The sequence below is a fragment of the Lissotriton helveticus genome, chromosome 12 (genome assembly GCF_964261635.1).
Source record: "Lissotriton helveticus chromosome 12, aLisHel1.1, whole genome shotgun sequence".
In the NCBI taxonomy this organism is placed as follows: Eukaryota; Metazoa; Chordata; class Amphibia; order Caudata; family Salamandridae; genus Lissotriton; species Lissotriton helveticus.
In genome coordinates, this window is record NC_136073.1 from 892218421 (window position 1) to 892243818 (window position 25398).

General features: G+C 44.6%; 1 protein-coding gene across 1 annotated transcript in view; it reads right to left on the bottom strand.

The window, feature by feature from the left end:
• AGFG2 (ArfGAP with FG repeats 2) overlaps nucleotides 1–25398 on the bottom strand; it is a 564405-nt gene that overhangs the window by 206315 nt on the left and 332692 nt on the right. Inside the window, exons 6-7 of the mRNA XM_078670884.1 lie at nucleotides 21597–21722; nucleotides 15016–15048 (exon numbers count right to left, since the gene is read on the bottom strand). Coding sequence (XP_078527010.1) covers nucleotides 15016–15048; nucleotides 21597–21722 — 159 coding nt within the window. The remainder of the gene's footprint in view (nucleotides 1–15015; nucleotides 15049–21596; nucleotides 21723–25398) is intronic.

Genomic DNA, 25398 nt, shown 5'->3' on the forward strand with positions numbered 1-25398 from the left:
CTAGTGTGACCAGAAAGTCGTCCTGTAACAGGAGTGGAAGGACTTGCTGAAGTGTGACCATATGGAAGTGATCGGATTGTATGTTGGCGTTGAGAGGTCTGAGGTCTAGAATATGTCTTAGAGATCCGTCCTTTTTTGGAATCAAAAAGTACAGGGAATATACTCCCTTGTTCCGTTGATGTTTTGGACCTATCTCTATTGCATTTTTCTGCAGGAGAGAAAGTACTTCTTGTCTGAGCAGCGTTAAATGATCTTGTGACATTGGACGCTGTTTGGGTGGTATGTTTGGGGGGGTAGATGTTAATTCTAGACAGTAACCTGACTAAATTATTTGAAGCACCCACCTGTCTGATGGGATGTCTTCCCAGGCTGAGAGGTGTTGTTGTATCCTTCCCCCGACAGGAGTGGTATGGGGCGGGGGAAGGGGAGGGGAGTCATTGGGTAGGGGCGGAGCCAGAGCGGGAGTTGTTATTCTTGCCTCTGCCTTTGTTGTTGTTACTGCGGTAACCTCCCCTTTGGTAGCCCTTACCGTAGGTAGACTGAGTGGGGCTTTTAAAAACCTGTGGATGGTGTATCTGATGAGTACCCTCTGTTCGCACCTCTATATGTGGAGCGACGAAAAGAACGTCTGGGAGCCTGCGACTGCAGTGCTCCCATAGATTTTGCTGTGTCTGTGTCTTTCTTCATCTTTTCGAATGAGACGTCTACCTCGGGGCCAAATAAGTGTTGTTCATCGAATGGCCGATTGAGTATGGCACTTTGGACTTCTGGCTTAAAGCCTGATATACGCAGCCAAGCATGCCTGCGCAGCAGGACGCTAGTATTGACTGCTCTTGAGGCTGTGTCGGCTGCATCTAGTGCACAGTGGATAGATGGGTTAGTAATAATTTTTCCTTCTTGAATGAGCTCACTAGCTCTATCCTTAAATTGGTCAGGGAGATGTTGCATTATGTCCTCGAGCTCATCATAATGTGCTCTATCGTATCTCGCTAGTAAAGCTTGCGTGTTAGCAATGCGCCACATGTTTGCTGCTTGTAAGGCCGTTCTTTTCCCTGACGCATCAAGGAGTTTAGACTCCTTGTCTGGTGGGGGAGCTTCTCCTGATGTCTGAGAGTTAGCCCTCTTTCGTGCGTTGGATACGACTAGAGAGTCGAGGGGAAACGGTCCCTTTATATATGCTGGGTCAGATGGTGCAGCTTTATACTTTTTCTCCACTCTTGGGTTTATGACTCTAGTTCTGACAGGGTCTTTAAAAACCTCAGGGGCATGTTTAACCACCCCTTTGAGCATTGGCATCATTTCTGAAGACCTTTGTGCAGTGTCAAATGTGTCCAGGATGAAGTCTTCCTCTACTGCATCTGAGTGCATGTCTACCCCATGGTATTGTGCTGCTCTGATTAGTAACTGGTTGAACCCCATAGTGTCTTCTGGTGGTGAAGGCCTAGACGGGTATATATCATCTTGTGGGACATCTGGGACGTCTGGTGTATTATAATCTACCCATGGGTCTGGCGAGTTTGGGGGATCACCTGGCTCTTGTGCATCAGCCCCTGTGTCGGATTCATCATCCCCATTATCCCCATGTGTGCTAGATGGTACAGGGGAGGGAGGTGGTGAAATATGGGGTGGAGGAGCGGGTGGAGGAGCTGGGTGAGGTACATGCATAGGTGAGGTAGCCATGTCCTTCTTCTTTGGGGCCGGAGCTTGTGCAGGCGCCTCTGGTGGTCGTTTCTTTGATAATGTCAGTCGACCAGTCTTTGGGTCTTTAACAAGAGTCTTCTGCTTTTGATCTGGAGCAAACAAGTCTCTTTCAGGAGTATTGCCTGTCGGCGTGGAAGGACGTTTCGACCTTTTATCTTTAACTGGGGAAGCCGGTGTCTTTTTTGGATCCGAAGGCTTTTTCGGTTCCGGGTGTTTTTTCGAGTCCGACACTTTTTTCGGAACCGATGTTTGCTTCGGCTCTGGTGTTTTTTTGGTGCCGGAAGCTTTCGGTTGCTCCGAAGTTGGCTTGGGTGCCGAGGAAACGGAGTGTTTCGGCGCCGATGGCTTCGGTGCGGTGGCAGATGGTTTTTTCGGTGCCGGTAATTGTGTGCCAGCACCGAGCGGGGGTCGAATCGAGCCAGATTCGCCCGAAGGCCTTATCGACTTCTAGGCCGAGCTCGAGGGTGGGGCAGTCGAAGTATTGTCTTGGTATGCACCCGAGCCCGAGGGCGGGGGTGTGACCGTAGCCTTTTTTGGGTGTGTCGAGGAAGTGTGGGGGTAGACGATCTTACTTACGACCCGCTGCGCTGGAGTCAGGTCCTCGACATCTGAATTTTCTGCCTCCGATTCGCTGTCGACGTCGTGTTCTTCTGGGACGTCGACACCTTCTTGGAAGATGTCGTCCGGAGCCGAAGATCTTTGAGCCATTGTTCTTCTGGCTCTCCGGTCCCTGATAGTCTTCTTGGAGCGGAAAGAGGCACAGGCTGAACAGTCCTTGGCCTCGTGCTCCGGAGAGAGGCAGAGGTTACAGACCTCGTGGGGGTCAGTGTGGGAAAACTTCGACCCACATTGAGGACACCTTTTAAATGGCGTCCTTTTCATCAGCTGGAGTCGAGGCCTAGTTGGGCCGAAGGCCGTATTCGACGACCGGAATGGACGTCCTTGGAGTCGAAGAGTTGTGTCGACTGGAAAACGCTTTGTAGAGTAGTTTCTTTAAGCCGATGACTATTGCGCGTCGACGGTGGAATATACTACTTACCAGTATGCATCTGTTCTTGGCATAGAGGGCTGCAGAGTGGTACATTATGAATAGATCGCCATCTGGTGTTGGGCTCGGATGATTGCACTTGTTTTTCTCTTGGAGATGTCTTTTGTAGTCACGAGGCTGGTGACTCCTCCCTTGGGTGATAGTGCACATGGGCATCGGCTCCATCCTTAGATTGTTTTGCCATAGTAGGGTTAGATGGAGTAGTATGATAGAATACAGAAAGAGATGCCCATGTAAGTGTATCTAAATAAGATAATGTTGGAACAGACAGGTTTCCAGGGAGGGCATGTACCACTCTGCAGCCCTCTATGCCAAGAACAGATGCATACTGGTAAGTAGCATATTCCGTTCGAGGCATATGGGCTGCAGATGGTACATTATGAATAGATTACACAGCAGTTACCTCCCTAGCGGTGGTCACCAGTGTCTGTTGCAACAGTTTGAAATAAAGTTTTTAATACAGCCTGGCCCACATTTGCCTGTTGTCTTGCCTGCACGTCAACACAGTAGTGTTTTGTGAAGGTATGCGGTGTAGACCAAGTTGCTGCTTTCCATATGTCATCTAGTGGAATGTTCCCTAAGAATGCCATAGATGCCCCTATTTTGCATGTAGAATGAGCTCTAGGGGGAACAGTTAATGTTCTTTTTGCCTTTATGTAACATATCTGTATACATTTTACAATCCACCTGGCAATACCTGCTTTAGAGATAGGGTTACCTTTATGTGTTGGGGAAAACGCTACAAATAGTTGTTTGGTTTTTCTGAAAGTTTGTGTTCTTTCTATGTAATATAATATTGCCATTTTGACATATAGTGTATGTAGGGCCCTCTCTGCTACCGTCTGTGGCTTTGGAAAAAAGACTGGTAGTTCCACTGGCTGATTGACGTGGAATGCTGAAATTACTTTAGACAAGAACTTTGGGTTTGTTTTAAGAACCACTTTATTCTGGTGTAACTGTAGAAATGGTTCTTGTATTGTTAATGCCTGTAATTCACTTACTCTCCTGAGGGAGGTAATGGCTATAAGGAAGGCCACCTTCCATGTAAGAAATTGTATTTCACACCTATGCATAGGTTCAAAAGGTGGCCCCATTAGTCTGGTGAGTACTATGTTGAGGTTCCAGACTGGAGAAGGTGGTAGTCTTGGTGGAATAACTCTTTTGAGGCCTTCCATGAAAGCCTTAATTGCGGGTACCCTAAACAGGGATAGATGTTGCCTGTTTCGCAGGTATGCTGCTATAGCTGCAAGATGTACTCTAATGGAGGTGTAAGCAAGGTTACATTGCTGTAAGTGTAGTAAGTAGCAAATAATATTTTGCGTAGATGCGTCCAGAGGGTTGATGTTGTTACTGTTACAGTATACAGCAAACCTTTTCCACTTTGCTGCATAGCAGGCTCTGGTGGTGGGACGTCTTGCTTGCTTAATAATTTCCATACAGTTTGGAGGTAAATTTAAGTATCCAAATTCTAAGACCTCAGGAGCCAGAGCGCTAGGTTCAGTTGTTTGGGATCTGGGTGCATTATTTCTCCATGGTTCTGTGTAAGGTGCATGGGTGAGATTCTTAATTTTTGGTGTGGCGTCTGTGAGAGTTGTAGGAGCGTGGTGAACCACGGCTGCCGTGCCCACGTGGGTGCTACCAGTATCATGGTCATTGAATGCAGTTGCAGTTTTCGAACCACTAATGATATTAGTGGGAGAGGGGGAAAAGCGTATGCAAATTTGTTGGACCAATTTATCCATAATGCATTGCCCTGCGACAGGTAGTGTGGGTACCTGGATGCGAAGCTTTGGCATTTTGCGTTCTGATAAGTGGCAAAGATATCTATCTCCGGTTGTCCCCATCTTTGGAAGAATGGCTGCAGTATTTGGTTGTGCACTTCCCATTCGTGTATTTGTTCCGACTCTCTGCTTAAGATGTCTGCTATCTGACTTTGAACCCCTGTAAGGTGTTCGGCTAACAGATAGATGTTTTGAGGAATGGCCCATCTCCAAATTTCCTGCGCTAGTCTGGATAGTTGGAGAGAGTGTGTCCCCCCCCTGTTTTTGAATATAATACATCGCTGTCATGTTGTCTGTTCTGACCAGGACTGCTTTGTTGAGAATATGCATTTGAAAAGCTTTTAATGCTAGGAACACTGCTAGTAGTTCTAGATGATTTATGTGCAGTCGTTTGTGCTGTACACTCCATCTCCCTTGTACTGTGTATCTCTCCATATGCACTCCCCATCCGGTGAGCGATGCATCCGCTGTTAGTACCACTTGTGGAATTGGTTCTAGGAATGACCGCCCTTTGGAAATGTTTGTTGTATTCCACCACTTCAGAGAGCGATGCATGCGGTCGTCTACCAACACCAGATCTGTAATCTGACCTTGAGCCTGATTCCACTGTGTTGCTAGACATTCTTGAAGCGGACGCATTTGTAGTTTGGCATATGGGATTAACAGTATGCAAGAGGACATCATCCCTAATAACTGCATGAACACTCGAGCTGTTAATGAGTGTTGCAGTTGAAATCTTTGAATTAAGGTGAGTATTGTCTGAATCCTGGCTGGATTGGGGTATACTATGGCTTTTTCTGTATTTATAGTAGCCCCTAGATATTGCTGAACCTTGTTTGGTTGCAGGTGGGATTTTGTGTAGTTCACCGTAAACCCTAGCTGGTGCAGCAGTTGAATTGTCTTATGTGTGTTTTGAAGACATTCCTCTTGTGACTTGGCCTTTATTAGCCAGTCGTCCAAGTAAGGGAAGACATGTATTTGCTGTCTTCTTAGGTGTGCCGCAACCACTGCTAGGCATTTTGTGAACACCCTGGGTGCTGTTGTGACTCCAAACGGAAGGACCTTGAACTGATAATGTCGTTCTTCTATTACAAACCCGAGGTATTTTCTGTGAGCTTTGTGAATTGGGATATGAAAGTAGGCGTCTTTTAGATCCAGTGTAGAAAGAAAGTCCCCTTTCTTCAGTAAAGGAAGTACCTGTTGGAGCGTGATCATGTGGAAATGTTCCGAATTTATGTATGCATTGAGAGGTCTAGTATTGGCCTTAGAGATCCGTCTTTTTTGGGAATTAGAAAGTATAGCGAGTATACTCCTGTTCCTTGTTGATGTTGTGGAACCTCTTCTATCGCATGCTTTTGTAGCAGTGATAGTACTTCCTGTTTTAATAATGTCAGATGATCTTGACTCATTGGACGCTGTCTGGGGGGGGATGTTTGGTGGGGTAGCAGTGAGTTCTAGGCAATAACCATGTTGGATAATTTGTCTCACCCACCTGTCTGATGTGATGTTTTCCCAGACAGGTAGGAACTGTGATAGGCGTCCCCCGACCGGTGTTGCAAGGTCTGGGGGGAGCTGTATGAAGTCACTGTTTTGGGGTAGGAGAGTTGCGGTTGTTGTTGTTTCCGCGACCTCTACCCTTGTTGTTGTTACCTCTGTAACTGCCTCTAGAATTCCCTTTGGGTGATGTTGGTGTAAAAGAGGTTAATTGCTGGCTTGTGCCTGTATTCTTTGATCCGCCTCTATAGGTGGACCTACAAAAGGAACCTCTCGGAGATGGCTGTTGCAATGCTCCCATTGACTTAGCCGTTTCTGTGTCCTTTTTCATTTTCTCCAACGCCTCATCTGTGCTTGAGCCGAAGAGTGTTTTCCCATCAAAAGGCTGGTTCAATAAAGAAGTTTGTACCTCCTGTTTGAACCCCGAGACCCTGAGCCATGCATGTCTTCTTAACATGATACTGGTGTTTATAGATCTTGCCGCAGTGTCTGCTGCGTCTAAGGCGCACTTATTGGAAGTGTTGGTTATTATCTTCCCTTCTTGTATCAGCTGATCTGCCCTTTTTTGATGTTCCTTAGGGAGATGTGTAATGAGTTTCTCTAACTCATCATAATGAGCTCTATCATAGCATGCAAGTAGCGCTTGAGTATTTGCTATGCGCCAGCTGTTTGGGATGCTACTCTCTTGCCAGAGGCATCTATTAACTTGGACTCCTTGTCAGGAGGAGGAGCTTCTCCTGCTGTTAGTGAGTTCGTCCTCTTACGAGCGTTTGAGACTACTAACGAGTCCAGAGGTATTTGTCCCTTAATAAATACTGGGTCTTTTGGGGCTGCCTTATACTTTTTGTCAATTCTTGGGTTTAACACCCTAGCCCTCACAGGATCTTTAAATATGTCTGATGTGTGAGTGAGGAGACCCTTAAGCATTGGTAAGGTCCCAGAAGAATTTTGTGCAGCAGGTAGTGTTACTAAAAGGAAATCTTCAATCTGAGGTTCCGCATGTAAATCTACCTTGTGGTATTTTGCTGCCCTAATAATCAATTGTGCAAAACCCGAATTATCATCAGGGGGAGAGGGTTTTGAGGGATACAGGTCAGGGTCATTATCATTATCTGACACTGCATCATAATCTTCCAATGGGTCTGTGTCCTCTGGGATAGTATTATCATCCCTAGGAAGGTCCCCATCCCCTGTGTCACTTTCTACATCTGTTTGAGGTGTAGATGGGCGTGGTGTAAAAGGTCGAAGGATAGCTGGCAGAGTATGAGGAAGAGAAGAAGAGGGTGTTTCCATAGGCTGTGGCGAAAGGGGAGGAGTTGTATTTGTCCCCATTGTTCTCTTCTTAGGAGGAGGCGCTTTCTCCTCCAACGGTTGAGTCTTCCTCTTTTTAGGTATGTTTGTCCCCACCTTGCCAGTTTGTGGATCAATGAACAAAGTCTTTTGTTTTGGATATGTTTGTTGCTCCAGTGTCGGTACCAAAGTCGTTGGGTCTGATAGGTGCTTTTGCTTCTGTGTCTCGGTGTTATGTGTTTTCGGCACCGAGAGTTTGCTTGAGTCCGATTTTTTCGGTGTCCAGGGAGTCTTCGACGTCGAAGCATGTTTCGGTTTCGACATGGAAAGTTTCGACTTCAAGCTCTCTTTGGTATGGAGCTTCGGTGTCGATGTCGATAGTTTCTCGGATCCGACATAGTGGGAGACCGAGTGTTTCGGTTTCGTTGCCGAGCCAGAAGGCGGGGCGTCGGAAACTTTTTTCGGTTGTCTGACGGGGCTCGAAGGCGGGGTTGACACCAATCGGGGTCGGATTTTTGGCAAAGGGACGTCGTCACTCACGGTTTGATGAACGTCGACTTCTTAGACATCAGACTCGTCCGCTTCTGACCCCGACCCGTCCTCATCTTCTTCCTCCTCCTCGGGGTGTTCGACCTCGAACAGTTCTGGGATTGCATCTGACTCTATCCTCGACATCTCGTGTCTTCGGGCTCGACGGTTTCTAATCGTTGACTTGGAGGAGAAGCCGCACAGGCTTCACAATCCCTGGATTCGTGGTCAGGTGACAAACAGAGGTTGCACACCTCGTGTAGGTCCTTGTGTGGGAATTTAGCACCACACGTTGGACATTTCTTGAATGGAGTCCTTTCCATGGACTACAGGCTGGACTACGTCGAGATAGGCCTCCCGGTCCCGTCGACGTAGAGTTGGAAATCTTTGGTGTTGACGTCGAAGCGCGTCGAAATGGGAATAAACTTGCGCTCGATAAACAATACCGTCGAATTGGAAAGGGAATACGCGCCGAAATAACTTTTTTCTCGAAGTCGATCCGTAGCGCTTCGATCCTCATCCGAACACGATGGCGGAAAAAAAAACATCTAAGGATGGAGCCGATGCCCATGCGCACTATCACCCAAGGGAGGAGTCACCAGCCTCGTGACTACAAAAGACTTCTCCAAGAGAAAAACAAGTGCAATCATCTGAGCCCAACACCAGATGGCGATCTATTCATAATGTACCATCTGCAGCCCATATGCCTCAAACTAATCGGTTCCAACACGGAGCGCTGGAACCACATCCGAGCCCGGTGGCGGAAAAAAACAATCTGGGGATGGTGCCGATGCCCATGCGCAGTATCACCCAAGGGAGGAGTCACCTATCCAGTGACTTCCAAATACTCTCTACAAGAAAAACAAACTGCAAACATCCGGGCCCAACACTAGGTGGCCATCTATGCATAGTGTGCAATCTGCAGCTCATATGCCTCAAACTTTTTGTTCGAGCTCAATGCTCCAGGATCCTGTCAGCAGGAGCCGGAAAAGAGAACTGAAGTAACTGCCACCTGCTAGGCATGATGGGATACTGGTGGTATCTGGGTTCTTGGAGGCACAGTGCATTTTTTATACTTATATTGGCAGCCTATGAGGCTACTCTGCCCTGCTCCCTTTTTCTCTATCATAAATAAGGGTTTGTGAGGGCTATTTAGACTGTCAAATTATCATCAAAGGCTTTCATCTGGCCTTTTTTCTCTTTGTGGTGAATATTCGGGCCATTGTAGCCAAGGTATAGGTATACAGGCTGCATAATCTGTCTTTCTCTTAAGTGTCTTTGCAATCCTTCCTGAAGAAAGGGGCAAATCTACATTTAAGAAGCTATATTTATAACAACTGCTCCCAGGTCCTAGCAGGTGAGCGGGACTATTCAGCGCTTATGACTATAAATGGAAATTCCCTACAAGAGAATGAGAAGTGATGCATATGTTCGGTTTTACTACTAATGCTGGCATAGTAGGCTAAGACCTGAAATGGGTTCCAGAATGTAGGCACTTTCTGAGGATTCTCCTAAACAGAGGAATGGTTAGCATGACAGGAGAATCCATACCATGAGATGACCAAGTGTAAATGTTATGTTAATTATATTTGTAACACGGAAATCTTGCCCATAAAAAGGTATTTGGTGCTGAATAGAAACGTATTGCCTGGAGTTTCGAAACTAAGCTCAAGTTGGAACAGCCAGGCTTTAAGTGTCTTCCTAACTTCTGAGAGTGAACTAGCATTACAAATAGAGAGGAAGCTCATTTCAAGCACTTGAAGTCAGGTAGGAAAAGGAGTGCCCTCTCGCTATAGCATGCCAGAGTCAAAGCTAGCGAGTGGGCTGGTGAGATGTCGAGCAAATTTGTCTAGATGGAACATGGAAGTATATACAACCACTAAGATAAGAAGGGTCAAAGTTGTAAAGTGCTTTGTAGGTCTGAGTAAGAAGCCTGTAGAGGGAAAGCTTATGGACAGGCAGTCAAAGATTATGCAAGTCGACGATGACTGTGGAATGAGGAGGTAGATTGACAACAAGCCTGGCAACTGTGTTCTGGACCATTTTAAGTCTCTTGACGAGGTGTACTGAAATGCCAGCATAGAAGGCATTTCCGTAGTCTAGTCGACTGGTAATGAATGCCTTTTTCAATAAGCTGGCAGCCATTTAAAAAAAATTGTGAGCATTTGGAGAGTGTTAAAGCAACAAGCAAATACGTAGTGACTTGTTTTAACATAGAAAGCTGATCATCAAAAATGAGGCCCAGGTTTCTAGTAGCTTGTGACAGCTGTGGGGTGGGTAGGGCAATTTTGGGGGCAATATTGGGGGGGCTAAGCAATGGTAACAGCTCACATCACTTCACTGTGGTCCTCATCGGGCATACAGGGATCACTAAATTTTCCCTGCAGATGGATAAAATCCCTATTGGTGCAGCAGCCGTCTCCTTGCCCCTCACTATGGGGATCTGATGGCTAGGAGCCCCCCTCTTGGAATTTGTTCCCTTCAGTGCTCTCCTCGCGCTCACAAGGCACACTTGTCTTGAAAAACAGCCAGACACTGCTGCTCTCTGAGTGATGTATTCTCACCCAGATGGGAGATTAACATGCCTTGGCCGCAGTCCTGGTCACAAGCAGAAGTCTTGCATAGCTTCTCCTCCTTGCACAGCCTGTCTAGCTGCTTGACAGTTTTTGGGGTCTCAAGCTATCCATTTTAAATACCATTTCCTGAAACCAATCGTGATTTAGAGCCTCAGTCTTTGAAGTTTATGTTGGGGGTCTGCTTCCTTTTGAACTGCCCTCTCCTCTGTTCTCACTTCCTCCAGAAAACAGTGTCACAGCAGAAGCGACTCCAAATCTGATAGCCCCGTAACACAGGCCGTGGGAGTGACTAGAAGTGCACACCTGGATATTGGCCACAGTGATATGAATATAAAAAGGTCAACCCATGGCCTTAGCCTTATTCTTTATGATTCTCTTATCAGCCCCCAGGTCCTTCCTGAAATGCGCCCAGGTCCCTTCCCAGTGACCTCTCTCAGAATCAAAGACCACCCCTTGAAGTGCAAGTAAGTGGCCCGCCAGATGGTTCCAACTTCAGGTGTCCCTGAGGGGCAGGGTGCAGACATCTAAAATTTTCATTGCACCATGTTATGTCTTTGGGATGCTAGTCCTGACAATACACAAATAAATTCTCCCCCAATATTAAGGCATTCATATGAGGGAACACAAAACCAAGACTTAAATCTGACAAAGGCATACATGCGCAGACACACAACACACACAGGGAGAATCTAGGCGCCTGCGCTTAGCCCTTTTAGTTCTATACTACCTCCCCCATCACTCGTCCCAGCTGGTACATTGGTCTCTAGCCATGTCTGAACTTCCACCTTGGATGGGAATTGAAAGAGTTGTTCTGTCTGGTGACCGCAACCTTGACATACTGTACAAATTTAGGTCTTTACTGCCACATTCTGACAATTCAGTTAAGGCCATGCCATCCGCGTGGAAGTCAACACGCGGGCTACTATATGTAAATGTGTGACTGTACCAGTTGCAACCCTGTGGCATAATTTAGACTTAGCAGCGGGCGGAGCTTTTGTACAATGAAATGAACAGAAAAATGCCAGTGTTGAACAGCTACATGAGTTGCTGACGGACGAAACTATGAAGTCCCTTCATGATCTTCCATCTCAAATTGGGGCTGGAGCGGCACAACATTGGAAATACAAGCAAATCACTCAATCACTCACTCCATGGTAAATTTAAAATGGACTCTGCTTAAGTTATCTTCCCTGCTGCAGCAATACATCTAGATAATGGGAGGGTTCAAGTGAGTGGTATCAGAGGTACAGAAAATGAATAAAACACAATGACTTCTCCCTTGAACAGGGGGCAGCCGAGGGTTTCGTTCAGACAGCAATGCAGCATGGCCACTCGTCGTAAGAGTGGTAAGACCTCCTCTACTCCCATGACAGTCTTGACAGTCTTCTCAGAGAAGCCAAACTGACTTTCTCTGATTTTAAAGTCCTTCGTAGTTGGAATTTGGCACCAATTAAGCTGAGCAGGGCTGGACCCCAGCCTCACTCCGGCTGCTCGTGAGGCACAGCCAAAAGAGGACACATTATCCTACCCTACAGGGCTGTACTAAACCAAATCGGTACTTAACAGCAAGAAGGGTGGACCTGTTGGATGCAGATTGATTCACCGCACCTCCTTCAGTGCATCTGGTGCTACTTCACAACATGACGAGTGGTGTAGTTCCCTCAGATATAGATGGCTGGGAACTGTGCTGGCAGTAGAGAAGATCTGCATTTTCAGTACTAGAGCTCAACCCTCTGACGCTTGCAATATTGCTGATTGAGCTAGCAAGGATAGTGGACTGGGAATGCATTATATACAGGACCATCACATGCTCATTTTAACAGGCATGGGAACTATTCCTTAGCCTGCTGCCATAATATCTTAATTGACCTCTGACTTGTGTGTTCTTATATATGTGCAGCCTCCAGGAGGTCGCCATACTTATTCTCCCTCAAGTCTTCAGCTGGGATGAACCACTCCCAATACTAGCACTTTGGTTAAGATGCACTGCATTGGGATCGGTCCCGCCCTGAGGTCATGGCGGACTGTGGTACTGAAACAGCGGATTCACAGAATGCACAAACATGCATGCGCATGGGATGTTGGGTTAATGGCTTGGTCTTTGGGTATGAAATTAATGTCTATGCACTACTGGGGTGGAGAGAATATGCAGCACTGCAGAACATATTAGTCTTCTATACTGGTTAAGTCCAGTATTTGTACTTCTCTACAGACTCTGTTCAATCTGGTCTTATCAGATTTACTTGTCCAGTTTATATGACTGTTGGTATACTTGTTAGTTGAAGACCAGTAAAAAAATGGATTAAAAAAAATGACTGGGCTATGAGCTACTGCTGTACTTCTAGCGCGAATCCTGAAATGTGCAGCCTAGCATGACAATGTTGATGTTCGACTGCTTGGAGTCTTGTCTGCTGTGTCTATGGCACACAGAATCCTGGCACTGAAAAGGATATTTCCCTCCTGAACGATGTTCTGTGCCTTTTTTCGATGAGGTTCAAGAACACAATACATGAACTCCTGCATTTCCTCCAACTGATGTCTATCATAATGTGTTAATAGGGCTGGTGACTTGGTGAGACCACAAAACACTGCCACCGTCAGCTGTCAAATCCACTTCCCCACTGCATTAATTAACTTGTTTTCTTTATCAACAATAGATGCCTCCCATGCCGTGCATTAAAGCTTTTTCAGGCTCAATGTAAGACTCGTGAATATTAGGGCATTTGTCTCAGTATGAAAAGAGAATCATCGAATGCTGGCCCAAACTTCTATTCTATGGGAGGCATTACCACCCATACTTTAACTGGGTCTTTTAAGTAATCTGCTGAGCACTTGAGCATTGTCCTTAACATATCTAAATACTGATGGCTCCTTTCAGTCTTCATGAGCATTTTTATGAGGAAATCATCCTCTTCTATCTGAAATTAACTGTCTGTTGCTGTTGTTTTACCTCATGGTATGCCAAACTGTTATCAGGCTTTTACAACATTTGACTACTGGCTTGTCATCCTGTACGTCCACCCTTTAATCTTGCTAAACATCCTCCTCTTATCTTTCCTCCAGAGTTTTTTATGTTGTAACAGCGGATATGATGCGAAATCTCACTCTGAATTGGAGTGAAAATGATGAGGCAGGGAAGGTTGTGATGGGTGATGGTGTGGAATAGTGGCCAATTTATGTTTCTTGGCAAGCGGAACACCCTGATTTTGTCCAAAATCATTCCTCAAATGCAAGACTGCATTTTTTAATGCAGTAACCGTGAAGTGAGTAGAGACCAGTTGACAATATAGCTTGGTTCGAAGGTTAATGTAAACAGTATATTGTCGTACATCTAGCTGTGGCATTTGAGGGACCTCATCTTTCTCCCATTGCTGCGAGTATGTGGAAAATGATCCAGTACTGGGTGTCTAGAGGTCAGTTTTAGCACAGAGTACTGATCTGGGTCATCCTGGGGTTCAGACCCCTCCAGAGTTGATATTTGTTTTCGCGGTGGTTGCTTGACCAAGGCATGGCGCTCTTTTCAGGGCTGCTACTTAGTAGGAGTCAAGACCCCTTTCACGGCCAATCCACGGGGTAGGAAGTCCTTGGCTGCAGTTGCTGTGACACCCTCTGTGAAGACTTAGCTTGGGCACCAGAGAACTCTGGTCTCCAGAGTTGGAGCCTTCTGGAAAGACTTCTTGCGCTCTGCTCCCATTGGGACTCCGGGGTAATCGACAATCCCCCAAATTGTCATTGAACTCCAGACTTTCTATGGCTTTGCCTACTGCACAGTTTATGTAGTCGGTAGTCTTGATGCTGCATAGAGCACCCATCTTCTTTCACTTTAGAGCAAAAAATATTTTTTGCAATGAAAGGTGCTGCTCAAGTCTCTTTCAATATGGGCCCTTGGTAAACAAAAGCTACAGAAATAATGTTGGTCAAAGCAAAAACATTTGCTATTGGAAGTAGGGAACAATTTAAAATAAGAGGTTTTCGTAAACTCCACTCAAACAAGTAATTCTCATTCGATTTGACCTAAGGCTCCTCAGGGCGAGCTTGTCTCGATCAGTGCTTTCAAGTGTGCACAATGTAGCAGCAGGGTTTTAATTACCATATCCCCCAATGTTAAAATATGTGTAGAGGGAAAAATATAGCACAGCACTGGAAACCGGACAGAACACAATGGCAAGAAAAACAATGACGTAGTGTCCTAGAGTCCTCCCCTTAAAAACACTTGCCCCACAGCACTTAAGCATTGACTTTCCCCACATACTTTCACCCCTGCTCCCTTTCCACAATGCTCCACACTCTCAAGCAAATGTCTCCTGGAAGTATTATGTCACAAATGCTAAATACTTTAACATTTTACTTCCCAGATTTATGTTGGCACATATGTTTCAGTGAAGGAGAACACCTTAGCATCACATATCAATTTCAAAGTTCAGAAATTAAATCTTGCAGTATACCAAAATAAAATCTGGAGATAGATTATCAAAACCAATTTGTTTATGTGTAAGTGGAACACTGCTGTTCATATTGCTCTGCATAGGGCTTAGGTTAACCTCATTCACCACTAAATGCTCACAAGTAAAAGATCCCACCCCACCCACTAACTTACCAAAGCTGAAACTGTTAGCAATGGTCCTGCTGCCTGGCAAGTCACATGGGAGTTGCAATGAAAAACAAAAAATGAAAAGCGAAATCAGTGTGGAAACCAACACAGCACAATACCACAGTAACACATAATTTTGCTTAGCATATCTTTATTTAAAAAAAAAACAACAGGCCAAGTTATCACTATGATAACTCTGTTACTCTTAGTCAGAAGGATATTTCCCATTATTAGTTTGGTGGGTACCCTTCTACCAATTGGGATGATGAGCAACTGCTTAATACATCATAAAATGGAAGTTATTCGCATTTTATCAACCATGCATACATCATAAGAGACTCAACTCCTCTGCGTAACCCCACCCCCTCCAAATTAGCCCCCAAATTGAAAAAGACCTTTGGTAAAGCCAACAGGTCTTGGCAATGTCGTTTAGCCATGTTGTACAGCAGCAATGAGTAGAGTGCAGTGGAGCGGAGCAGGCAGTGGGGCAGGCTGGCGGGGAGTGGGGCTGTGGGGCAGGTGTGGGGAAGAGTGGCGGGGAGTGGGGCAGAGCAGAGTGGTGTAGAGTAGCTTGGAGTAGAGTGGTGGAGAGTGGAATGACATAAAAGAGTAGCAAAGTAAAGGGGCGTAGGGTGGAGTGGTGTAGGGTGGACTACAGTAGTAGTACAGCTTTGCGTATAAGTAAATAAAGTGCAAAGGTATGAGGCATAAAGGGGGTAAATGGCTGATAGGTAACGAAAATAGGCAGCAAGCTCATGAAGGTGTAATTGCATTGTTAATGTGGCATTTATACATTATCACGGCTTAATCCACCCCATGCAAAATGTCATTTTAGTTAAGTTGCATTAGTAAGCCAAAAGATGCAGGCATAGATAAACAATGCCAAAAATATGTTTGAAAATATAACAGAGAAAACAACACAAAATCATCGGACCGTGAGCTTGGTTCCACTCTACCCTAGGAGTGATGATTCTAGCTCTTACAGGGTCTTTAAAGATGTCATCAGTATGCTTAAGCATACCATTTAACATTGGTAATGTTTGTGTAGCCCTTTGAGATGAACTTAGTGTATCAAACAAAAAATCCTCCTCTAAATTCTCTTTGTGAAGCTCTACTCCATGATATTGTGCAGCTCTGTTAACAGGCTCAATATATCGAATGTTATCATCTGGAGGAGAAGGTCTAGATGGATATAGGTCGGGATCATTATCTGGTTGAGGGTCAGCATTATAATTATCCCCTGGGTCAGTATCCTGTGGTGTAAGTCATCTATATCCCCATCTCCTGTATCCTGTGGGTCAGGTGATGGTGGTGGATGAGAATAGGTGTAATAAGTACTTTGGATCAATGGTTGAAGACGGTGGTGTACGGTTAGTACCAACATTTTTCCTTTTAAGAGGAATGTGGTAGTCTTCTTGTAAGCCCATTTTCCTCTTCTCAGGAAGTTTGGCATGAATCTGTCCAGTTTCTGGATTAATCACAGTCTCCTGTTTCGGATCCGAATGTGAAATATCAGTCCAAGGCTCTTTAGTTGAAGTACTTTCTTTAGACGCCCGTTCTGGTGCGAAAGTTTCAGCTCAGATGTTTTTGGCTCCAAAGATATAGCTTTATAGACCGGTGGCACGGAAACCAGAAGATCTTTGGATTTAGACGCCGAATATTTCGCACCGGCATGGGGAATAGTAGACCCCGAACCGGAAGGCTGTTTATGTTTCAGCGCCGAGCTCGAAGGTGGGGCGCTCAAAAACTTTTCTCGGTGCCGACCTTGGCCCGAAGGCAGAGGAGGGACCGGAGCCTTTTTTTGAAGGAGATGGTAGGGGAAGGAAGTCTCTTTACTCATGATCCGTTGTCCTGTGCGAGGTCTTCGGCATCGGAGTCGGCTTCACACACAGAGATGTGTTCCTCCTCTATTTCGGCTTCCTGCACCTGTGATTCCTCGTGTTTGGACTCTTCTCAAAGGAGATCCAGCTTGGAGCCACTTTGCTGGTACATTTCGTGACATCGAACCTGAAGGTCACGGAGCGTCTTCTTCGATTGAAACGACCGACACTTGTCGTGGTCCTTCTCCTCGTGTTCCGGTGATAGGCAGAGGTTGCGCACTTCATTCAAGTCGGTGTGCGGAAACTTAGCGTGACACCCTGGATAGAAATTGAATGGAGTCCATCAACTGCTACCGACCCCAGCGCGGGTAGGCTCAACGGACTTCCAGGAATCTTCTGATTGAAGGATTTCGAGTGTAGACGGTACACGGAGAATGGGAAACGCGATCGATAAACAATACCTGTCGCGGTAATGGATTGCCCGTCGAAGGGGGCCCAAAGAACGGTGCAGAACCGGTGCGCAACAATTCACATCCGAACCCGATGGAGGAAAAAAACAATCTAATCTAACAATGGAGTCGAGAAATGCCATCAATGTAGATTGATGGCATTTCTCAAAAAGGATAAGCCACCTCTTAATCCGGCGTCTTTTAGACCAATATCCTTGATAAATGCTGATTGTAAGGTCTTCTCAAAAATACTTGCTACCCGTATGTCAACAGTGATATCCTCCATTGTCTCGCGATGGCAACATGGGTTTATCCCTAATAGGGATACTGCGGACCATGTCCGAAGAGTAATTGCTATGATGGACTGGGGGGAGGCTACTAATACACCTATTGGAATCACGCCGTTGGATGCAGAGAAGGCGTCCGACAGGGTGGCATGGCCCTATCCTTGGGATGTTTTGGCTTTGAAAGGTTTTGGACCAAAAATGATAGTAGCACTGAAAGCCTTATATCTGTCACCAACATCATCTGTTAAACTCGGGTCCTGTAAGTCTAGACCATTTTCCATCTTTCGGGGTACTCGGCATGGGTGTCCGTCATCCCCACTACTATTCTCCATATATATATTGATATTTATCTTAATCAATTAAATCAAGCGGAGGAAATAAATCCGGTGGAGGTTGCAGGGACCCCATATAGAGCGTTGGCATACACTGATGATGTGGTGGTGACCACTACAGACATTGTAAGGGCAATCCCGAAGATTGAAGAGATAGCGGAGGAGTTCGGTGCCTTTTCGGGTTATAAACTAAATCCCTCAAAAACACAAATTTTATTCGTTGGTCAGAATCCACCTACACACCTTAACATAGTATCTACCGCAACATATTTAGGAATTAAGAATACAACCCCGATTTCTGATATTCCCAAACTTAATTTTTTCCCCATCCTTAAGAAAGCAAATTCCACTCTGGAACGAATTAACCATTTATATATGTCATTATATGGCAGAAATAATGTATTAAAAATGTTAATACTTCCGCGTTTTCTGTATCTTTTTCGAACCATACCTCTTGATTTTCCAGTAGAATTTTTTAAACAACTGGAGAGAATGGTCGGAAGATTTTTATGGGGATACAAACGTCACCGCAGAGCTTTTAAAAAGTTGACTCTCCCAAAGGATAGAAGAGGATGGAGTACACCACATTTCTTATTTTACTACCTCGCATCAATATTGCAGTTCATTAATCCCTTAATTATTGGTATCAAAGCCCCAATTCATGAAGCACATTTTCCCTCCATTTATGAATTTTCTTTAGGGGTAGAAGCTCGCGGTCGTTTTCTAAAACATATAGAACCAAGCTACTTTAAGAATATTACATTTAAGATTGTAACAGCAGCATACCGGGCATGGAAGACTATTAAGCAACATCTGGGGATTCCAAAAATTCTGAGATATATCCCTCTGTCATCTAAGCATATATTGCCTCCTATTTTTAGGGACCAGGGAGCAAACAAGGAATTAACTGTATTGGTGATTTATGGTATAATGATGAAATGGCCTCTTTTCAGACTCTTCAGGCCAAGTTTAATATTTCAACTTTGGACTACTTCAAATATTTTCAATTACATAGTTACCTTAACGCTTTATCATCTGAACAACGTTTAGGGCTTCAGAAAATATCTCTGATTGAATCTTTATACACTAAAAGAAAGATAGGCTTTTTCTATAATTTATTGATTTCATTTTACCCAGACGACCTATCATTAGTACAAGACCGATGGGTAACGAAGCTCGGGCTGACAAATGTGCTGATAGAAGATTCCATTCTGATGGCTAACTGCATTTTATTAACGGGTAGATCCCGCACTCAGCACTATATGGCTCTCTTTGATTTATATCATACTCCGGAAAAAAATTCTAAATGGGGAACATCCTCAGGTACAGCTTATAAGAGATGCTCGCTGGAAGCAGCAGATGCAATTCACATGTTTTTTTTATGTCCGCGGCTTTTATTAGTACTTACTGAGATACAGACTTTCCTGTCTTTAATGCTCGGCTGTACTATTACCCTGACAGCAGAGCTGGTTTTGATAGGTACATCCTCTGATAACATCGCTGAAGATAAGAAAAAGCTGATATTTATTTGTATGTCTGTTTACCGTGCCACTCATGAATGGATAAGCTCAGATCCGCCGCTATTTCATGCTTGGAGGGCCCGGCTCCTAGCAAAGTATAATTTAGAACAGGCAATTTATGCTGTGATAGGACGTGCTAGAAAATTAGTGGGGAGGGGAAATATGGGCTCCAGTTCACCAATGAATACAGGGAGAATTGGGGAGTTAGAAGGCATCACTCTAATGTTAATTAAAAAGTTTATGCTTTTTTTTTTTCTCTTTCTTGGAATGAGCACCTGTAGAACTGTACTGTATTATTCTTTCCTCTTTTTACTATGTCTGTGTATCCTTTATCAAGAATGAAATATGTATCTGATTTGCTTGCAATAAAAAAATAAAAGTAAAAAAAACAACAACAAAAAAAAAAACAATGGAGTAGATGCCCATGCGCACTATCACCGAAAGGAGTCGTCACCTACCTCGTGACTGGAAAGACTGCTTCGAAGAAAAACAAAGTGCAAACATCCGGACCCCACACTAGATGGCGATCTATGCACAATATATGATCTGCAGCTCATATGCCTCCCACATCGGAGTTTTCCTCCTCTTATGTCTCTGGCATTTGGTGGAGAACTGAAAAAGATTGGGATGGAGCAGTAGGCCCAGGAGACATAAATGTTTTCCATTACACTATCATCAGAGCTCATGGCAGAACCGGTGCTGGTGTAATGACCGGTCTTAGTGATTGAAAACGTCTTGGCAGCAGGTTCAAAGTTTCAAGAGGTTTCTATATAGGGTCCTCCGGTGGGATTGAGAGAGACAACAGCAGCTCTGCAGGAGGTGATGTAAACCGATCTCCAGAAGATAGAGACACTAGAGAGGCTGAAAATGTCTCCTTGGTGTTGATCTTCTCAACGGGGACCTCAGCATTAACAACACACGGTGCATTCTTGCAATCAAAAGATTCACCATCAATTGGTAGTACGTTGGCTGAGGCCTAGCCACTGCCAGAGATAATGGAGGTCACTACTTGCTGTCAATGTCAGTGGTCCTGAACTCCGCAGCGGCAAACAGGTCGGTGCTGAGCCCTGCTCTGATGTCGACCGGTGCCCCCGTATATGTATGAGGGATGGTATCTCCTCTACTTTCTCTCCATAGATCTTCCTCCATGGGAGTGTGTGTCGCAGGAGTGGACAGACTCATCCTCTTTGCCCTGCATTCAGAGCCTTTTCTTTCTTTCCTATTCCTCCCTGTCGTTTCCCAGCTTTACTCAAAGGCGAGTGCCCTAATGATCTTTTAAGGCTCTTTTTGTCATTTGTCAAAATTTGCAGTCCTTACAGTATGTTTAGCCGGTAGGCAGACCAAACATACCGAATGGTGATCTGAGGTAGCATTTTCTGTCCCAACGGAGGGGCACTTCACATAGAGTGATGGCATTTTATAGGACGAAAGGTTTATTGATACGAAACCTCAGAAAAACAGTGTACACAGCCCTTGAAGTATTCTGAGATCAAGCCAGAAAAAAGAACTGAGGCAGCAAGGCACACTGCCAGTACAGTGCATGCTGGGAGATGGAAACTACTGGCTTCCTAAAGGATAGTGTACACACCTTTTCATAATAGTTATCTTAAAGAAATGGCCTCCTATCTGACTATATTACCCTTGGTTCCTTTCATTTTCTCAAATGATCTATAAATGAGGAAGATAATAGTCGTCACTTGTGATTTATTTTTAAAGGTTGATTTGCTTTAATGAAAAAATGCATTTGAGGGATTTAGTCCGAAGGAACGTCACCAAATGTTATAGTTTTTAAGTGCTACGAGTCCCATAAATGCGCAAAAATATTCAATGATTATGGCTAACATAGTAGGTCCCATGTTAAAGAAAAGGGTATTTTCCAATATGTAGGAACTTCTGAAAGCCTTGCAGGGATATTCAGAGTCAATTATATCGCTAGCCTGACATGTGAATGACTTTGTAGTAGCCCTACCAGCATTTCCAACCTGCTCAGTTAGCCTCAGCCTAAATACATGTGTGTCAGCGCAACACTTCTTTGTTCATATATTACTTCTGGACTGAAAATATGTTAGTTGCATATAGTGCCTGACTGTTAAATACATTTTTAGAGAACTCCATAAGAAAAAAGCAAGCTTAAACAACTCCCCTACAAGTAATACAAAGTAAAATGACAAAGGTCTACCTGCAGCGGTGTGTTGGCCGTGGAATGAGGATGGGTTGGGCAATGTGTTACTCCCAAACGTTGTAGCAGCAGGAGTAGAACTGAAGGCATCAAAATTTGCAAAGCCTGCCTGTGCAGGGATCTGGCCTGAAACAACAAAAGCAGCAGTAAATACCAAGAATTCGTCAGCTTATGTCAAGTACACACAGCAATGGACATGAAGGGTCTCACATTGTCAACATGTGCATGCCGCAAACACTTTCCACAAAACAGATACCTTTTCACAAGCATTAAAATACAATTTCTCTACCAGGATGGAGTTTGACTGGTTCACTGTATTAATTCGATGCTGATGTACAGCAACATTGCTTTGCTTTCCTAGTACAAGATTATCACCAGTCTCATAAACAATATATATATATATGTGGGAGGGGGAAACCGCCAACCTCTAAGATAGCTTTAATCTCTCAGGAGTTCCTGTTGATTGCAGGCACCCTCACCCACCGGTGCGACTCCGAACAGCCGGTCGCCCCGGAGGCCTTGGAAATGAAACTGTGCTCTGTAGGGATCGGCCCAGGAGAGCGTTGGCATCAAAGGAGAATGGAAGCAGTCCAGCACCAGTATCTAGCAGTGGCAACAACCTCGCCCCACAACCCAGCTCTGGTGTTGAGGAGTGGGCTAGAGACAGCCTTGACCCTGCACTACCAAGTACTCTTAACAAGAGCAGCCAGAGCAAAAGAAAAAGAACAGTTCATTATTTAAACCATGATCCAGCACCCATTGAAGAGGATAAAAACCAAGGAAGATGACCTTTTCAAGGGAAGCATGGGTTACTTAGCACCATTAATGCCCTGAGTGAAGATTTCGAGTCGTGAAAGCAGAATCGCTTGGAAACTTTGGAGGGTCAGAAAAATAAAACGAGTGGCTGTATGACTTCAATGCACACAAGTGATGCAGAACTGAGGTAACTATTAAGTTACATTTGTGGAAGAGGTGTGGCGCAGCGGCCAGGGTGCCTGACTCTGGACTACGGGGTTCACGGTTCAGACCCCGGTGCCAGCTGCAGGTTAGCCCAGCACCACGTGACTCTGGGCGATAGCTCGCTTAATCTTCCCGTGGCCCCCAGTGCCGGGGCACCACTCAGGAGGTAGCTGTGCGCTTTACAAATACTGGTATTTCATATTTCATTTACACCACTGAACTGAAACCCCAGATCATATTAGAAGGGGTGTCCAACGTCTGCAAAAGTGTGCTTCAGGCTGCTCCAAGCAAGTAAAAGGCATTCTGTAAGAAAGAGGCCTTCTTTCAGTTTTGCACATGTGTTCAACTAGGGAATGAGAGCTGGTGAATATTAAACAGCTGAACATGAAAGTTGCTGAGGCTTCAGTTGGTTTCCCAAATTGAGACTGAAAGGGACAGGGCAGAGTAAGAGAAGTGTTCTCACAGGTGGAGGCTTCGGGACCCTTCCTTAGGAGATGGGCGACTTTCTATGTTGGTCGCCTGTTGACATTGGTTGAGCCGCGTTGAGGGATGGGGGCTATTCTTTTAGGCCTCCTTTATAGCAGGGTGGTGTAAACTACAGAGCGAGGGGTTAAGAAAAGTGGTTACTTTGGGACAGTTTCAATTGTGTTTTTCTATTGCAAATGTTTCTCCTGAATTCCACTCTCTTTCAGACCCTCTGGTAAACTCTGCATCTCTTTGTGTGACATTCTAGGTGATATTGTCATACTAATTAAATTACTTGTGTTTCAAAGCAGCTAGAGGCTTGGTGAACTTATGGTGCATGCCAATCTGTTGTGATTTTGAGGTCTGAGCAGAGCTTATTATTTTGGACTAATAAAAACTTAAACCAAAATGATAATTTTCTTCCACAATATCATATACTTTTCTTCCAAAAATGCTTTTGTTACAGAGAAATAGTATCTTGATTTTCCAGAACAGGACTACAAGATATGTTCCAATGGACTTCAATTAAAACTCCTGATCGAAAAGTTAATTATCTGAAAAATCAATTCTTTATCTATGGTATCTTCAATAAATGAACATGTAATATCGCTGTCCATGCACAGGACCCTGGAACATTTAGAACTAGAAATGGGTTCGAAACTAGAAACGGTAGCTCAGCAATCAAATAACCTTTCTCTCTACCTTTAAGAAGAAGAAAAGGGAACGACTCTAGGTGGGCTGCCTATCAGGAAAGAAACAAGAAACAGAACTGTCGCTTTCAGACTGCGCTTGGACAGCCATCATCCCAGCAGGCCTTTACAATGACAGTGACGCAGGATGGCCGATGGCTGAAGATGACATCCTTCAGCTCCACCGGTGAGGGAGGAGGTTGTTTATGAATGAATTACAGTAGCACAGGCTCCAAACCCGGTGCTGTGGGCAAGAAACATTTCCTTCTATCAAGTCTTATTCATTAACATTCATAAACACTGAAAAGAAACCAGAGTCCATCCTTTTGGAAAGGAGTTGGGCCAAACATGCAGGATGGAAGCCATATAAATATGCCAGTCCCTGAAGTGCTTGTGGTATTAAGAAGGTGGAGAGCTTTGGGGACCTGCCAGTTAACAATCAAGATGAAAACAGAGTCACAGTGGATCTGGAAGGAACTTTCCAGCAGTTCATCCCCAACCCTTATGAAGAGACTTGGTATGTAGACATTGACTATTTTGGTCACAAAAGTATTTTTCTTTGACGCAAATGTGGGAAGATGAGAGGGAAAGAGACTAATTAGAAAGGGGCTAAAGTACACTCCTGCCTCAGATCAGGGTCTACAGGATCTTACTGTACAGGATGCCGTTCCATTTGAAGTCCACCATCTACCCGTTTATGAGCGTACAACCATTGAATCATAAATTGGAACCGTAAGGATTATCTATAGCAGGTTCCAGTCTAATGAGGTAGAAGGCAACCCGCAAATCAACGAAACAGTGGCATAGCTTGCCATTTGATTGAATCGACTCTTGGACAGCGACCAAAGAGCTGCACAGTAATCTATACTGCAGTACATTTCCAGGAACCTCCTTTGCTTCCTCTGGATAATACCATTGTCTGTCACCAACTTTGTAAATGCTTAAAGAGGGTTCTAGCATAGATCGTCGCGTGGGCATCAATAAAGAAGCACATCTATAAGAGCCTGTATCCATGCAATCTCTTTTTATAAATGGGCTTTATAATGGCACCACACCACGAATCTGGGATCTAAGTCTTAAATATTACCCACTGGAAATAGGAAATTAGCATGAAAGCCCACCATAACATGTCAGCACAAAACATGGTCTCAGGAGGACTTCCAGGGTCTCAGGCCTGGGAGAGTTTCAAACTCTGGATTATTTCTGCACTGAAGTGTAATACAAATCAGATCTGGTCAATACTAGCTGTCCTGGAAAAATTATCAACTTCTTGACCCTTTAGAGGATCTGCCTGGTTTCACTTTAAAGCAAACCTTTTTCTGACAACTCTCTCTAACACGGATCAAAACAAGTATTTATCACAGTTAACACGTCCTAGCAGCAATGTTTTAAGTGGCAAGATCTCTAACCATTAACATTCGCTTGACGCAACAAAAAAAAGCAAGCTTTCACTGAATACTATGCACAAACAACATTATATTAGGCAGAAAGGATGTGTGCTTACGACGGTTCATGACGAGTACACTTCTTACACCACACCGTGACCGGAGAAGTCCACAAGCCCTGTGTACTGGATCAGAACAAGCACATGGGTAGGGTGGATACAAAAATAAAGTGATCACGTATTTCAATCCTATAATGCAAATATTAAAACTTGCATATGGTCAAGACGTTGACTAACCGCCTGA